General features: G+C 38.5%; 2 protein-coding genes across 7 annotated transcripts in view; one reads left to right on the top strand and one right to left on the bottom strand.

Annotated features, from left to right (window-relative positions):
- Positions 1 to 110: 110 nt before the first annotated feature.
- rpz5 (rapunzel 5) lies at positions 111 to 9,985 on the bottom strand. Its single transcript, XM_058053351.1, has 2 exons — positions 9,840 to 9,985; positions 111 to 3,749 (listed from the first exon to the last, which is right to left on the bottom strand). Exons 1-2 carry the CDS (start codon positions 9,923 to 9,925, stop codon positions 2,525 to 2,527), a joined length of 1,311 nt encoding a protein of 436 aa, XP_057909334.1. The 5' UTR covers positions 9,926 to 9,985; the 3' UTR covers positions 111 to 2,524.
- Positions 9,986 to 14,081: 4,096 nt separating this feature from the next.
- The window catches only part of LOC131105168 (sodium- and chloride-dependent transporter XTRP3-like), a 42,013-nt gene continuing 38,475 nt past the window's right edge, over positions 14,082 to 17,619 (top strand). For 3 of the 6 annotated variants that reach the window (XR_009119885.1, XR_009119886.1, XM_058053020.1), the window contains exons 1-3: positions 14,087 to 14,167; positions 14,525 to 14,574; positions 15,126 to 16,219. The gene's annotated coding sequence lies outside the window, so the exon portion shown is untranslated. Of the gene's footprint in view, positions 14,168 to 14,506; positions 14,575 to 15,125; positions 16,220 to 17,619 lie in introns of all 6 variants that reach the window. The other 3 variants (XM_058053021.1, XM_058053022.1, XM_058053023.1) reach the window with 3 other exon arrangements.

Here is a 17,619-nt window from a genome sequence, read left to right as displayed (position 1 = left end):
TGTTCCATCACTTGAAATCTTCACAATCACAAAAGTGCAACGATAACCATAGAGCACCGTAGACCTAAAAATATAAAACTCTGGGATTTATGGGTCATGAAATAACAGACTTGACTGACATATGGTTTATTTGGAAATATTGGACCATTGGAAATGTACATATGGGTGTAGTTTTCAACGTTATATCATTCATATGTTGCGTACAATTCCACAGCAATGCAAGCTTCAAGGCTCCACCGCTGATGACGATGTAAGTGATGACAGTTATGGCTCTAATGTTTTGAAATGAGTTTTGTGCAACATCAAACATCAAAGGGTGAATTTGTAATGCGATGAAACCCGTTTATGTCGACGCCCCTGGCTGACTCACGTCGACATAAGTGTTTGTCGGCATAACCGAGCACCTTTACTTGTGATAATACATTTTTCAACCTTTGCCACGGTTTTCCTCTATTTGTGCATATTTTTATTTGGATTATTCAGTTTTCATATATTTTATACTCTTATGTAATTTTGTTGGATGTCTTGACTACAAAGGCAATAATATGGAAGCCCCTTTAACCCACTGAAAAAAAAGTCTGAATTATGAGACAAAATGTTGAAAATATGACATAAGAAAGTCATATCTATCAGATAAAAAGTAAAAAAATATGAGAAACATTTAAATTATGAAAATATATGATATATTATGAAATATAAAGGCATATCATGAGATAGGAAAGTCATAATTATGGGCTAAATGTCTAAATTATGAGATTTAAATTCCAAATTATGACATAAGAAAGTCATTATTAGGAGATTAAAAATTTTAAATCTGAAATAACATACTAATTATGATACAAAGTCATCATTATGACATCCAAAGTCATAAATAGGAGATAAAAAAGGTCATAACTATTAGATCAGTGTAAAAATTATGAGATAAAAAGAGATTAAAAAGTCCTAATTATGAGATGAGAAAGTCATAATTATGAGATAAAAAGAGGAAAATAATTTGTGGGTCGCGGGAGGTGCTGGAGCCTATCCCAGCTGTCTTCGGGTAAAAGGGTGGGATTGAACTCTGGTCTCCTAGCTGCGAGGTCTGCACGCTTAACCACTCGTCCGCCGTGCAGCCAATTATTAAATGTCAAAATGACAAGATAAAAAAATCTGAATTATGACATTAAGAAGTTGAAATTACAAAAACAGTAATAATAGTGAGATAAAAATTCAAAATTATGAGATTAAAAAGTCCAAATTATGAGATAAAGTCAAAATCATGGGAAAAATTGAAATGTCAGAATGATGAGACAGGAAATTCATAATTATGAATTAAGTTATGAGATAGAAACTGCACATGAGACAAGGCTCCAGTGGAGACAGCTCCCAAATATTGTATATTAATATTTTATCAAAAAATTATATCTTACAAATTCCACTTTTTATCTCATGGTTCTGACTTTTGATTCCATAATCGTGATTCTCCATTGACGTATATTTTTTCTTACAGTGGCCGAAACGGGCTTCCATACAATAAAGCTTGAACTTCTGGTGGCTAATAATTCACAATAAACCCAGGTTAATACAGTAAACCTCGGATCTATCGGACTCGGATATATCGGAAATTCGCTCACAACGGACAGATAAAAAAGAAGCGATTTTTCTGTAATGCATTTCCAATAAAAATTCATTGCATATATCGGATTTTTTATAACGGATTTCGCCTATTTCGGACAAAATCTCCAGTCCCGTTCCAATGCATTTCCATGAAATTTCCCTCGCATATATCGGATGGCCGCATCGTGGCGCTCCGATTCGCCGAATCGTGACAGGCCGCTATACGACGTCATTTGCAGCGTTTGCAGCGTTGCCTGCGCGTCCAGGTACATTGGAAACATAGTCAAGGAAGTGCCTTTTTATAACGGATAAAATCCCATTTACGCATATACCGGATATAAATCCGATATATGCGTAAAACGGACATTTTCCGGTATACGCATATAACGGATTTCGCTTATATCGGACAAAACCAGTGGGAACAATTGAATCCGATATATCCGAGGTTTACTGTACTGCCTTGCTTTTATTTTGAAGCTTACTTTGCACTGAACAGGAAGTGTATGTATGTTTTAATGCTGTGTACTGAAACAATTTCCATTTCACGCTGCTTAGCGCTAATAAGGAAGTTAGCAAGACGGCACTTTTGGTAGTAATTATTACTATGATTGTATTTTTTATAAAGACATTACTATAATTGTTATTAATTATAATAATATAATAATAATAATTATGACTTCTCAAGGTTTCTTTTTCGCTAAAATCCCTTCATTTTGGGATTTTGTTTTAAGGGCTATACAAATAAACTTGACTTGACTTGACTTGACTTGGATCGGGACTCGATGAGTTGGTGGACATAAACGGGGGGGGGGGGGGGGGGGGGTACACAAGCGGGTTCCAACACAGTCATAAAGGTGCTTCTTCAGAGTCCAGGCAGATGACACAACACAGCAACACTTGACTTTAACGAGGTCATTAGCGTAACGGTCTACTGCGGGTGGATGCACAGGAAGGCTCGTTTGTGTTTGCCGTAGTAGTAGCTCTCCACGCTGAAGTTGTTGGACTCCACCACCTCCTTGTAATGGCTGACGGCGTGCACCAGGCAGTTGGGGAAGCATCGGTTCAGCGTCAGCGCCACCGCCATCATGTTCCCCTTCAGCTTCTGTTGCTCGATCTGCTCCCTGATCTGGCTCTTGTCGATGGGCTGGGGGTCCACGCAGAAGGACACGACCACTTTGATCTTGTTGCTGGTGGTGGCGTCAAACCAGTTGGCGCCGCCGCTGCCGTGGAACTTCCTCCCCGCCAGCCAGTTGTAGAAGAAGATGCGCTCCCTGCTGTTGAAGGCTCTCACCGACCATTTGACCCAGTCGTACTTCTTCACCAGAGAGTCCAGCAGGACTTGGGTGAAGTCCTCGCTGACTGTGCCGGGGTTCTCCTTGAGCTGGTCTTCCAGGTCCAGCTTGGCCTGGTCCAGAAAAGTCTCTGTGCAGTAATCCACGGCGGTTTTCATTCGTTTCTCCACCGTCTCCATTCGCTCCTGCCACTTGGTCACTAAGTCCGTCTCCACCACGCCCTCCTTGAGGGCGGCATAGCCCATGACGGCGATGAGGCCAACCACGAATAGCTTCTTCAGCGAAGCACAAAAGTCCTCCACCGCCCTCCTGCTCCTCTGCTCCGTGGCGACCACCGTGTCCAGCATGGGGTCACCTGATGTGTTCTCCCCCATGACGGCGTAGTAGAGAGCGTCCAAGTTCAAGTCGCCGTCGGTGTTCTCGTAATACTTGAGGAACTTCTCCTTCTTCTTCGCCTTCCAGTCTGGCTTGGCGTTGATGAACTCCTGGAACTTCTCATACTGGCCCAGCATCTGAGCCTCGCGGTCAAAGTTCTGCTTGTTCATGGACGTCCTCTGCAGCTCCAGAGCAATTTTATCGATCTCGTTCTGGATGCCCACCAGCTTCTGGTTGACCTCATCGATCTTCTGTGTCAAGTAGACGGCCTCTTTGCCGTCGGGATTGCTGAGGATCTCGGCCGAAGCCATGAAGACGGCTTCCAGGATGGGGTGGAGCTGGCCCACGGTGGAGGCCAACACCTCGGAGGCTTGCCCCATGATGTCCACCCCTTTCTCTATCTTGTCCTTGTTCTCCACCAGCCAGTTTGCCACACTGTTCATGGTCGCGTACCTTGCTAGCTTAAACAACCAGCTGGAGATGTTTCTGTAAAGGGAAACCAAGCGTGAAACTCAATCATTTAGAAGATGCGTGAGATGCATCACCAATCAAGCTGTGCCGGTCTGGTCTCCCTGAGTGAATTTTTTTATTTGTAAATAAAATATTTTCTTAGAGCTTAGAAAACTAGCTTATAAATTTTTTTTCCTAACATTATTAGAGCCTTGTAGACATGAAACAACACCCCTATAGTCACCTTACACTCCTATTACCCAATATAGTAGATATAATAAGAGAAAATAAGACATAAATAAGACATATTGACTCACTATTTTTAACAAAGGTGAATGAAATCCAAGTGTCCTTATCTATAAGTTGAATATTTTTGTTGTCAAAAAAAACGTTTATGACATTCTAAATACGCATTTGTCATTATTAGAGACCTCTATATATGAAATAACACCCCTATAGTCACAGTTACACTACTATTACCCAATATTGTAGCTATAATAAGATAAAATAAGACATAAATAAGACATATTGGCTCACAATTTTTAAACAAAGGTGAATGAAATCCAAGTGTCCTTATCTATAAGTTGAATATTTTTGTTGTCAAAAAAAACATTTATGACATTCTAAATACGCATTTGTCATTATTAGAGACCTCTAGATATGACATAACACCCCTATAGTCACCTTTACATTACTATTACCCAATATAGTAGATAGAATAAGAGAAAATAAGACATAAATAAGACATATTGACTCACTACCTACCTTAACAAAGGTGAATGAAATCCAAGTGTCCTTATCTATAAGTTGAATATTTTTGTTGTCAAAAAAAACATTTATGACATTCTAAATACGCATTTGTCATTATTAGAGACCTCTATATATGAAATAACACCCCTATAGTCACCTTTACACTCCCATTACCAACATAGTAGATATAATAAGAGAAAATAAGACATAAATAAGACATATTGACTCACTATTTTTAACAAAGGTGAATGAAATCCAAGTGTCCTTATCTATAAGTTGAATATTTTTGTTGTCAAAAAAAACATTTATGACATTCTAAATACGCCTTTGTCATTATTAGAGACCTCTAGATATGACATAACACCCCTATAGTCACCTTTACATTACTATTACCCAATATAGTAGATATAATAAGAGAAAATAAGACATAAATAAGACATATTGACTCACTACCTACCTTAACAAAGGTGAATGAAATCCAAGTGTCCTTATCTATAAGTTGAATATTTTTGTTGTCAAAAAACTCGTTTATGACATTCTAAATACGCATTTGTCATTATTAGAGACCTCTAGATATGAAATAACACCCCTATAGTCACATTTACACTCCCATTACCCAATATAGTAGATATAATAAAAGAAAATAAGACATAAATAAGACATATTGACTCACTATTTTTAACAAAAGTGAATGAAATCCAAGTGTCCTTATCTATAAGTTGAATATTTTTGTTGTCAAAAAAAACATTTTTGACATTCTAAATACGTATTTGTCATTATTAGAGACCTCTAGATATTAAATAACACCCCTATAGTCACATTTACACTCCCATTACCCAATATAGTAGATATAATAAAAGAAAATAAGACATAAATAAGACATATTGACTCACTATTTTTAACAAAGGTGAATGAAATCCAAGTGTCCTTATCTATAAGTTGAATATTTTTGTTGTCAAAAAAAACATTTATGACATTCTAAATACGCATTTGTCATTATTAGAGACCTCTAGATATGACATAACACCCCTATAGTCACCTTTACATTACTATTACCCAATATAGTAGATATAATAAGAGAAAATAAGACATAAATAAGACATATTGACTCACTACCTACCTTAACAAAGGTGAATGAAATCCAAGTGTCCTTATCTATAAGTTGAATATTTTTGTTGTCAAAAAACTCGTTTATGACATTCTAAATACGCATTTGTCATTATTAGAGACCTCTAGATATGAAATAACACCCCTATAGTCACATTTACACTCCCATTACCCAATATAGTAGATATAATAAAAGAAAATAAGACATAAATAAGACATATTGACTCACTATTTTTAACAAAAGTGAATGAAATCCAAGTGTCCTTATCTATAAGTTGAATATTTTTGTTGTCAAAAAAAACATTTTTGACATTCTAAATACGTATTTGTCATTATTAGAGACCTCTAGATATTAAATAACACCCCTATAGTCACCTTTCAACTCCTATTACCCAATTTAGTAGATAGAATAAGAGAAAATAAGACATAAATAAGACATATTGGCTCACTATTTTTAACAAAGGTGAATGAAATCCAAGTGTCCTTATCTATAAGTTGAATATTTTTGTTGTCAGAAAACCTGTTTATGACATTCTAAATACGCATTTGTCATTATTAGAGACCTCTAGATATGAAATAACACCCCTATAGTCACCTTTACACTCCCATTACCAACATAGTAGATATAATAAGATAAAATAAGACATAAATAAGACATATTGACTCACTATTTTTAACAAAGGTGAATGAAATCCAAGTGTCCTTATCTATAAGTTGAATATTTTTGTTGTCAAAAAAAACATTTTTGACATTCTAAATACGTATTTGTCATTATTAGAGACCTCTAGATATGACATAACACCCCTATAGTCACCTTTACATTACTATTACCCAATATAGTAGATATAATAAGAGAAAATAAGACATAAATAAGACATATTGACTCACTACCTACCTTAACAAAGGTGAATGAAATCCAAGTGTCCTTATCTATAAGTTGAATATTTTTGTTGTCAAAAAACTCGTTTATGACATTCTAAATACGCATTTGTCATTATTAGAGACCTCTAGATATGAAATAACACCCCTATAGTCACATTTACACTCCCATTACCCAATATAGTAGATATAATAAAAGAAAATAAGACATAAATAAGACATATTGACTCACTATTTTTAACAAAGGTGAATGAAATCCAAGTGTCCTTATCTATAAGTTGAATATTTTTGTTGTCAGAAAACCTGTTTATGACATTCTAAATACGCATTTGTCATTATTAGAGACCTCTAGATATGAAATAACACCCCTATAGTCACCTTTACACTCCTATTACCCAATTTAGTAGATAGAATAAGAGAAAATAAGACATAAATAAGACTTGTGCTCATGTGTGTTACTGTAAATGTGTTCTGGTGCTAGGGGAGGGGAATGGGTGGCGGACAGGAAGTTCACATTTGGCCCGCGGGCCGCATATTTGAGACCTCTGACATAAGGATTGTGAATGATGGGCTAAATTCCCCAAAAAGTACACTTCCCCTTTAAGTGTACATAGTTTTTGACTAATAATAGGCTTTATTCAAATGAATATAGTTTGGAAAAACCTTGATTGAGAGATTACTGTATTCTCGTTTTTTTCTTGTTATGGTCTTTTGGAGCAACCAGTAAAAAACTCCAAAGAAGTCATTGCCTCATCAGCCATGATCCTCGCTGCACGTCATGGCTTCAGGTCATGTCTGCACATGTCGCCATCCAGTTTCATTTTTGTGCCGCACCCTCGTAGCCTCACACACACACACACACACACACACGGATGTCCGTCCACTGCAAACATCATCTCCATGGTGTGTGTGTGTGTACTTAATGAGTTATGACGCATTGTGCAACATTTCTGTGCTTGGTCATTTTTATCCACAGCGACCCGAGCGAATACAGATGTTCGCAACATCATGGCGGGAAAAGGTGTGGGGGGGATTTACTCTTGCTAAGTATCATGTTCAGCTGAAAATACACCAGAGAGATGATCTAACTTGCTGCTTTACTCCCTGGAGTCAATATTGTGTTTGGGAAAGAAAGACACACCCAAAAAGCCTGGCAGATTAAAAAAAAATAAAAAAAGCGGTACACTTGTGCAACCTTGTAATCACCCCCCCCCCCCCTCATTCAGGCCTCCACACACCCACACACAGATATGTTATTATTGTATGTAAAAAAAAAAGACCAATGAGGGTTTGTTTATGCTACCATAGCACACGCTTCACTGGATCTCAAGCTTGTGGATAATAAAACACAACAGTAGATCCTTCATCAGTCTTCTTAATGACGCTTTTCCTACACATTTTTTCCGGTGAGGGCCACAAGGACACATTAAAGATGCTAAATATAACGTAACTCAGGGGTCTCAAAACCCCCCCAAAAAACGCATTTATTAAAAACAAAAAAATGTAAAAAACTTCGCTTTGGTTCCAATTTTCTACAAGAAAAGCTCTAATAAAACATTCCACTGTTCTCAAATATCTTACTTTTTATTTTTCTATACAAAATAAGATGAAAAATAAATAAACAAATCAAGAATAAAGAAAATCAATCAATCAGTAATAAATAAATAAATATAATAATACAGTAAACCTCGGATATATCGGATTCAATTGTTCCCACTGGTTTTGTCCGATATAAGCGAAATCCGTTATATGCGTATACCGGAAAATGTCCGTTTTACGCATATATGGGATTTATATCCGGTATATGCGTAAATGGGATTTTATCCGTTATAAAAAGGCACTTCCTTGACTATGTTTCCAATGTACCTGGACGCGCAGGCAACGCTGCAAACGCTGCAAATGACGTCATCACGATTCGGCGAATCGGAGCGCCACGATGCGGCCATCCGATATATGCGAGGGAAATTTCATGGAAATGCATTGGAACGGGACTGGAGATTTTGTCCGAAATAGGCGAAATCCGTTATAAAAAATCCGATATATGCAATGAATTTTTATTGGAAATGCATTACAGAAAAATCGCTTCTTTTTTATCTGTCCGTTGTGAGCGAATTTCCGATATATCCGAGTCCGATATATTTACTGTAATAAAACGGCAAATAATAAAAACTTAAGAAACCACATATAGTTGGTGGGTAGACAAATTATTTTTTTCAGATTAAAATGAACAAAGCATTATTAGAGCCCTGTAGACATGACAAAACACGACTATAGTCACATTTATACTCTTTTTATTTACAACATATTGCGCAACTGCAGGGTCTTGAGACACATGCTAACTCGCAAACTAGAGAGCTAGCGACCTAAACGGTAGCCTTCAAGTTATTTCCTTTCAACTTAAATAGCCAAAAACTTACCACTTCCACACGGATAGGGAGGATAACTATTAACAGTTATTTAACCTTTAACATGAACATGAATCAAACGTAATAATTTTTTCTGGGTACATGATACCATACAGCATCCGTATCAAACTTAAACATTAAACTATCATATCAAGGCGGGGGCCTCAAACTAGTGTCCCGCGGGCCACATTTGGCCCCTGAGACCCCTGCAGTAGATCCTAAATCAGTCTTCTTAATGCTGCTTTTCCTACAGATTTCTTCCGGTGAGGGCCACAAACAGCAAAATGAAAGGACACATTAAAGATGCTAAATATAACGTAAGCTAATATATGCTAAGATAACATCCCAATATGTCATTGTATTGCTTACATAACATGGTGAAGGCCGTTAAAAAAACAAAGCCGCCCATTGGCCGTACTTTGGAGACTCTGTGGTTTCTACCGCTAGAGAAGCAATGAAGCAGACGAGCAAAAAAAAAAAAAAAAAAAAAAGTTGAGTGAAAAAAGTCTTTTAAAGGTGGCGAGAGAGAAAGGGCGAGGCCCCTTTCAGTGCACATCACACGTAATCAACCCCCCCCGAACCCCCCAAGAGCATTGACTGACTACTCTGCTGTGCAGGCTGTGGCCTTGACGACGCTTTCAAATCTCATACATGACAAATTTGTGAAGTTTTTTTTCCAGACGTTGTCTAATTCTATTTTAGATATGTCAGTGACATAACATGTCAACAAGTCTAATTATCTTTTTTAGACATTTTATGCTGTCATAAGGAAATTAGTTGATGTGACAAACAATATAATCTCTTTATAGCTGCTATAAAACCAGTCCAACTCTTTTTTTTTTCGACATGTCATAAAATGTAAAAAAAATCCTTGTAAAGGTTAACATTTACCGGAAAAAAAAGTCCAACGTGACAATAAGGTGTGTTAGAGTTAATGATGGCTACGCTAAAAAAAAAAAAAAAAAAAAAAAGTAAACAAACTCACCTTGGTTGGTTAAAATGGTCTCCCAAGTTGTGCAGTAATCCAGCTGGGAATGTGAGCGCCAGCCTCCGTGGGATGTATATATGCATTCTCTCTCTCTCTCTCTCTCTCTCTCTCTCTCTCTCTCTTTCTCTGTCTCGTCACTCCCCCTTCTGGAACTCCTCCATCCTTTCCCAGCATTCCAGGGCAGAAGCCAATGGATGAAAGGATGGGACGGGCGGAAGAACGGCACTGAAAGAGATGACATCCTGTAAACACCCGCCAAGCAGGGACATGCAGCACCATTATGTGTCTGTGTGTGCGAAAGGGGGCCACTCGCACCCCCCCCCCCCCCCCCCCCAAGACAAAACCCTCCTTGTTGAGACTAGTAGCCGGTCGCCAAGGCAACTGCACCCGTTCTTACTCCAACTTCCCAGCATGCACGGCATGTTGAAGTTGTTCAAGAAACATAACCAACCTTGAACTGGAAGTCGTCGTGAAAGTCGTCGGCTATTGGTCGATGCCGTCACGCTTTGAGGACAAGGATGCATGGCGAGGAATCGGTCGGTCACAGCGCCGCCTGATGTGACGCCATGAGGCAAGAGGCTGCTTTGTCTGTCACGCATCACGATGGCGTGTCAACCTCTGTGGGCCAAAAACAGCGCCCTGAGTTCTACCCAAACACGTAAGAACTACCCGCTGTTGAATCCTGAGAAGGTTCTAAGTAAGTTCTAGTTCTATGCAACGCAACAAAAAATGTTTTTGAGTAAGCAGTTTATTACAAATAAGCATTAAAGTCAAATAGGCTGATAAAAAATAACACACTCATGATCTACGTATTGATGGCAAAGGCAAAAAAGCTTTCTCTCTTTGAGCGTGGTGGGATTCTTTTGGGAATTCTTCAAAGATCCCGACGTTTATGGAACAAAAAAGTCAAGCGGCAGACCCCAAAAAATTCCATCAGCCTTGAGCCAGATTGGGATTCGGTCAAGATACGGGATCGTACTCGTACATCAGACGAGAGAAGACTTTTAAGAACAAAGAAGTTTTCAAAGGCCTCAAAAGAAAGTTTTATGGAACTTTGCCGGTCCCGATGGCTTTCGATGCATGGCAGGGAGATCCCACCTGAGATGTTTTTCACAGTTGAGGGGATAACGGGGGCTTTTGTACACTCTCAGTCTTCGTACAACATTGTAGTATTGACTGGAATTGAGTGGCCAAACAAAGCAGCCATGCATAATAACCCGCCATGGGGCCAAAGAATGTTGCCAATGACAACAGTTTCATAAAGAAGGTGAGCGATATTATGGTAATGGTAATGGTAATGGTAATGGTAATGGTAATGGTAATGGTAATGGTAATGGTAATGGTAATGGTAATGGTAATGGTAATGGTAATGGTAATGGTAATGGAAATAGTAAAGGTAATGTAATGTAATGGTAATGGTAATGGTAATGGTAATGTAATGGTAATGGTAATGGTAATGGTAATGGTAATGGTAATGGAAATAGTAAAGGTAATGGTAATGGTAATGGTAATAGTAATGGTAATGGTAATGGTAATGTAATGGTAATGTAATGGTAATGGTAATGGAAATAGTAAAGGTAATGGTAATGGTAATGTAATGGTAATGGTAATGGTAATGGTAATGGTAATGGTAATGGTAATGGTAATGGTAATGGTAATGTAATGGTAATGGTAATGGAAATAGTAAAGGTAATGTAATGGTAATGGTAATGGTAATGGTAATGGTAATGGTAATGGTAATGGTAATGGTAATGGTAATGGTAATGGTAATAGTAAAGGTAATGTAATGGTAATGGGAATGGGAATGGGAATGGGAATAGTAAAGGTAATGGTAATGGTAATGGTAATGGTAAAGGTAATGGTAATGGTAATGGTAATGGTAATGGTAATGGTAAAGGTAATGGTAATGGTAATGGTAATGGTAATGGTAATGGTAATGGTAATGGTAATGGTAAAGGTAATGGTAATGGTAATGGTAATGGTAATGGTAATGGTAAAGGTAATGGTAATGGTAATGGTAATGGTTTTATTTCATTTGAACATGCATCAGATTCCAATTGAGTGCATCCCATAATCAGTTCACAGTTCCACATGTCCAAAAGGAGTAGGAAGAAGCAAAGCTTATTAAATCCTACCCCTCCATCTGGTACTTTTACAATCACTAACTGTTACATTTGTTCACTTCCTGCTTTCCATAATACAGTTTAAGGTTTTTTTGTTGTTGTTTTTTTTATATGACCAAACAATGACATAATGGGTACCATAGTAACTAACTAACTAACTAGTAATTCAACTAACTATTGAATTCTATCTTGCCAACAATAACTTCCATCCATTCCTCATTTATTATTATTATTTTACTTTGTTTTCTTCATGTAAAACTATAATTATTCTCTATAAAATGCATTTTTGTTCATATATTTTGGTGTCTTTATTTATAATTACATGACTTAGATACAACTTCAGTACCTCTCTGGTCCTTGTGACTACTGTCTTTGATTTGTAACCTAAATAAATGAAGCCAATGTTTTTATAATTTGTATTGCATCATTGTGTGGAGCATACCATTCTTCTTGTCCCCATTGATGGCTTTGGTGGCTTAAAGAGACATGACAAATGACTTCCTATTGACCAGCTTTTATCTGTTTGACCTTAGCCAGCATCTAATGTTTCCTCCTGACCACAAGATGTCTTGGGAGTGGGAGTCCCCCCCCAGTGGCTCCTTGCACTGCCCTCTTTGGTACGATAAGAAAAAGACTACTTAAAGATAAATGTTACTTCAAGTACACAATGATACACCATATCTCCTGTGGGAATTGTGGGAATAAAGCTGCCAATGTAAAGTCATGTCATGCATTGAGCCACATACTATATGTATAATATGTACAGTATGTACAGTAAGCATTTGTAAGACTGTTGAACCCAGCAAAATCATCAGAAATATTGTCAATTCTCCACCTTTAGATACCTTTGCAACGTCCCCACCCCAGGCTTTCGACAAAATAACACGGCTGCATCTATCAAAACGACACTACTGTACAGTAATACGGGTGGAATACTGAATACTGTTATAGCTCAAGGGTTTGGGTTTGACTCCTGGACCGGTCCAACCGGCTCACAGCCACATAAATAAAAAGTTGAAAGAGCCATCAGGCGTCTCATATTTCCTAACCTGAAGGGATAAAAGGATTGCTGGTGGAGGTCATACAGGTACATAGCACCAACACATAAACTAGAGGTGTCCAAAGTGCGGCCCAGGGGCCATTTGTGGCACACAGCTGTTTTTTTATGGTCCGGTGGCACATTCTAAAAACATCATTTAATTAGAAAACTTTCAAAAATTAAAGCAACAACAACAAAAGCAAAAAAAAATGCAGTAATTTCAATAGAATAAAGACAAAATATTGAATCTCGGGGTTTGGGGTACACCCTGGACTGGTGGCCAGCCAATCACAGGGCACATATAGACAAACAACCATTCACACTCACATTCATACCTATGGACAATTTGGAGTGGCTAATTAACCTAGCATGTTTTTGGAATGTGGGAGGAAACCGGAGTACCCGGAGAAAATGCACACTCCACACAGAGATGGCCGAGGTTGGAATTGAACTTGGGTCTCCTAGCTGTGAGGCCTGCGTGCTAACCACTTGACCGTCATGCAACTATAGTGTGACCAATTCAATCAAATAAAACTTTACTTATAAACCCTTTTTATACATAAAATGCAACCCAAAGTGCTTTACATAGGGTGGCCAAACGTCCTCTTTTCCCAGGACATCCGTGTGGGTGGCTTTTCAAATGTGAGTTGCCAAAAAAGCTGCCACAGAAGGTGTGCTGTGTTGTTTGGAAAGTGAACTAGCACACATGCTGATATCTTCTGGGATACATTGTACCAGGGAGTCCTATCTCCACTTGGTTTTTTTCTTGATAAGAATGCTTCTGAAGAATGGGACCACAGCTTGATGACCTTGTGTTGACTGAAGCTGGGCTCGAATTATAAAAAAATTTTTTTCAAGAAATGATTACGGTTTAAAATGCATAAATATGGTTAGAGCTTTTAAGAGTAGTAATAGTTCATGTCATGCATATAAAATTCAGTTCTAAAAGAAAAAAGACACCCTACTATTTTTTTTATATGTTTGTTTCTAAAATAACCAAATCTCCATTGTTGGCGTTTGGGTGTAATACCGTAAGGTCCACTAGGGGGTGCTAGCAGCGATAGTGGTATAGAGTAGGTGACAAAACCACAGAGGAAGAATAAATACCGAGGGTGAATATACGTCAAGTCATCGTGGATTGTCTTCCTTATTCTGTACCACAGGTTAGTACAAAGTAGAGATAATTTATATTTTAACGGCTGTAAAGAGTTTAGAAAGTTGCTAGACTAAACAGCTGACTGCTAAATGTTTGTTACAAAATGTGTTGTAGAGCATTTGAACATAAGCGAAATGGCTAATGCTAGCCAGCTTTAATGTACAGTTAATAGCAAGAAGCAGGCTAACTGAAAAATGTGAAATGTGTCTGGAAACAAATTGGTAATTGTTGATGTAAATCATCTTATGATATCTGAAGTATTGTTATTTTTGAGAGGAAGAATAAATCCCCAGGGTGAATGAGCGCCTAACACTCAAAATGACAAGTGCGCCTGAACGCCTCACAGTGCAAATATACCCAACAGGAAGGAGACAGTGGCAAGTTGTTCCTTGTGTGCATCATACCAACAAATAAGTAAGTCTGAATGCTGACTTTGTGCATTAAGAGTGTTTTATCTTGAAGATTTCTTTAATATTGGCGTTCAAATGCATCTCCGCTGTGAATGGAGATTCGAAAATGAGGCTTTATTGATGGTTGTATGTACAGTATTTTTGTATTTGAAATACTATTAAGAAGGGGGTAATGGTAGCGGCAGTGGACACAAGTTACCGCTGCATTCAGGGACACTTGTAAATCACAGCAAACACACTCACACATGCACATGCAGGCCAAAGTAGGTAATATACACAATTTTCCCCCAGAATTACTATAACATGAATTAGCCAATGAATTATCGTCGAGGTCGATTTCAAGGTAATTAACATAATAAGGTTTATGTTTTCGGAGTAGGGAGTTCATGGGGGTACGTGGCGTCAGGTCAAATGTCTGATGGGGTACTTGGGAACCTTAAGCCTTAAGGGCAGCACACTCCTAATTAATAGCAAAGCTAGAAATCACATAAAGCCAATTTTTCCTTCCAGGTATGTCGTCATCATAAATGACACATAGCACATATATTTCAACAGGAGGTCTGGGCCTGCCTCGCTGCAGATGTTTCCAGGCCACACAGGACAGGACATGAGTTGACCCGCTCAACAGATGGCGAGGACAGGAGGGAAGACGTTCACTTCCTCTGCTCTCTCCGGCAGTCATTTGATGACAAATCCAAAGCGACACAAGTCCGAGCCCTCATCATCTCCTCCTCAGTCTCACCTTTGACCTTTGTGAGACGCCCACGTGCAGTGATGGACAGTGCCGTCAGCGAGAGGACTCCGTCCCGTCCGTCACTTTCGTCTCGGGTCGATACGCAGCGCGATGTGAGGAAAGAGATAAAGGCTGGGAGGAAGTCTTATTGATCTTTGGCATCAAACTGCCTTCAGGATTCACCACTGCAGAAAATCCAATTCTTCTTATTGGCGGACATGTTGGTTAATGAGATCACTCTTATTCACTTTACCGCAGCGTATTTTACTTTAAGAGACGGGCAAGGACCGGTTGGCTAAATGTCACTCAAAGGGGAGCTTCCATTTCATTAAGTCCAAAGGATACAGAAAATAAATAAGTAAATAAAGAGATAATTTTGCGTGACTCAAGCCACAATCTACGAAAGAATACTGTTCATAGTCGTAGCAAGTTGGACATTTCACGTTATTAATTACCATTACTAGTAAGGTAGAGCTTCAAGTTGGAATTTTAGGAGAAAAAAAGGCTTTTGTACAATAAAGTTCTAACATCAACGGCAAAGATTTCCAGGAAAATTCTAGTCTTTTTTTGTTTAAAGTACTATTATTAAGTTGTAATTATTAGCAACATAATAAAGTTGTCATTTTATGAGGGGGAAAAAAAGCTACATTTACCATAAAGTTGTAACATTAACAGAAAACAAAACTAAAATCCCCAAACTACGCTCTTTGTCTTAATTAAACACTGTGAGTGTTGATCTAGTAAACATACGCAGCAGTGGTTCCCAGTGGTTACGTGAAAAAAAAAAAACAATTAGCGCCTAAAACTCAAACTTACGAGTGTACCTGAACGCCTCACAGCGCGAGGAGACCGCAGACAGGAAACAGACAGCGCGGCAAGTTGGTCCTTGCTCTTTGTGATTCATATCAACAAATAAGTAAGTTTGAATGATGACTTCGTCATGACACAACTAGGATATTCGGGTTCGATTCCCCGCTTGGGCATCTCTGTGTGGAGTTTGCATGTTCTCCCCGTGCATGCGTGGGTTTTCTCCGGGTACTCCGGTTTCCTCCCACATTCCAAAAACATGCTAGGTTAATTAGCCACTCCAAATTGTCCATAGGTATGAATGTGAGTGTGAATGGTTGTTTGTCTATATGTGCCCTGTGATTGGCTGGCCACCATTCCAGGGTGTAGAGAGGATCCTCTAGTGAGGATAAGCGGTATAGAAAATGAATGCATGGCGTTCCAATTAGCGGTGAAAACCTGGCGCAGTGAGTGGAGATTCACCCTAAAATGAGACTTTATTGTTGGTTGTATGTATTTCAGATACTATTAAAAAAAGGGGGTAGTGGTTATTTTAGAGTTGGGACATCATGGAAAGATCCCAGTCAGATATTGAACACTTCATATTCAACATGCAGGATCAAAACAATCAAACTGCTGTCAACGCTGCTGGAGCTGTTTCTAAAAGGGGGCATTCATGTGCATCATGTTGAGGCTACATTCAGGGACACTTGTGAATCGCAGTAAACACACCCACACGTCGGTGATAGTGTTTAGTGAAGTAAGATAGTGTTTTACTCGTTTGCTATTTTCTATGCAGTCATCTGCCACCAGAGGGCGCTGTAGTTGTATACTTTACAACATGCTGGCATGGAGTCATTTATGTAAATAATGGATTCCGCATTTGTGATGAATGACCACAGTTTTTTGTATCTGATCCACTCTTATTTGCTGACGATTAGAAAGAGAAGATTAACACTTCCTCTTCCTCACTTCCTGTTTCTCCCGCTTTCATTCCAACTTTATGTGTGTGTCTACATGCACATGTGTATGTGTGTGTTAACTGGTAGTAGCAGTATAAGCTATGTGATTGCCTAGTTTAGGAAAACAGCAGAAAGAAGTGCAGAAGATCTCGCCTTGGGTTTGTCGTACTTGAAGAAAACAAAGACATTCATATCACCTTTGACCCCAGCCACCAAGACAATCGCTGTTCCCGTTACTGTTGGTGTTACGATTGTTACTGTTGACATCGGCGTTATATTATCGTTGTTATTAGTGTTACTGTTGACACTGATGTTACGTTAACTATTGTTTTTATTGTTACCGTTATTTTACTGTTAATACTGATTGCATTACTGTTGTTGTTACTGTTATTACTGTAATAACGTAACAATGTACTGTAATGTACCTGTAAGGCGCTTTTCCACCTCACTGTTAGCACATTTGCGTACTGATGACGCAACATCAGAAGCAATGCGGGGTTCAGTATTTTGCCCAACGATGGAACCCACAACCTTCAGTTTAGGAGAGCCAAAGGAGTCGTATTAGCAA

This window comes from Doryrhamphus excisus, chromosome 17 (genome assembly GCF_030265055.1).
Source record: "Doryrhamphus excisus isolate RoL2022-K1 chromosome 17, RoL_Dexc_1.0, whole genome shotgun sequence".
NCBI classification, from domain to species: domain Eukaryota; kingdom Metazoa; phylum Chordata; class Actinopteri; order Syngnathiformes; family Syngnathidae; genus Doryrhamphus; species Doryrhamphus excisus.
This window is presented reverse-complemented; position numbering and strand designations above follow the sequence as displayed.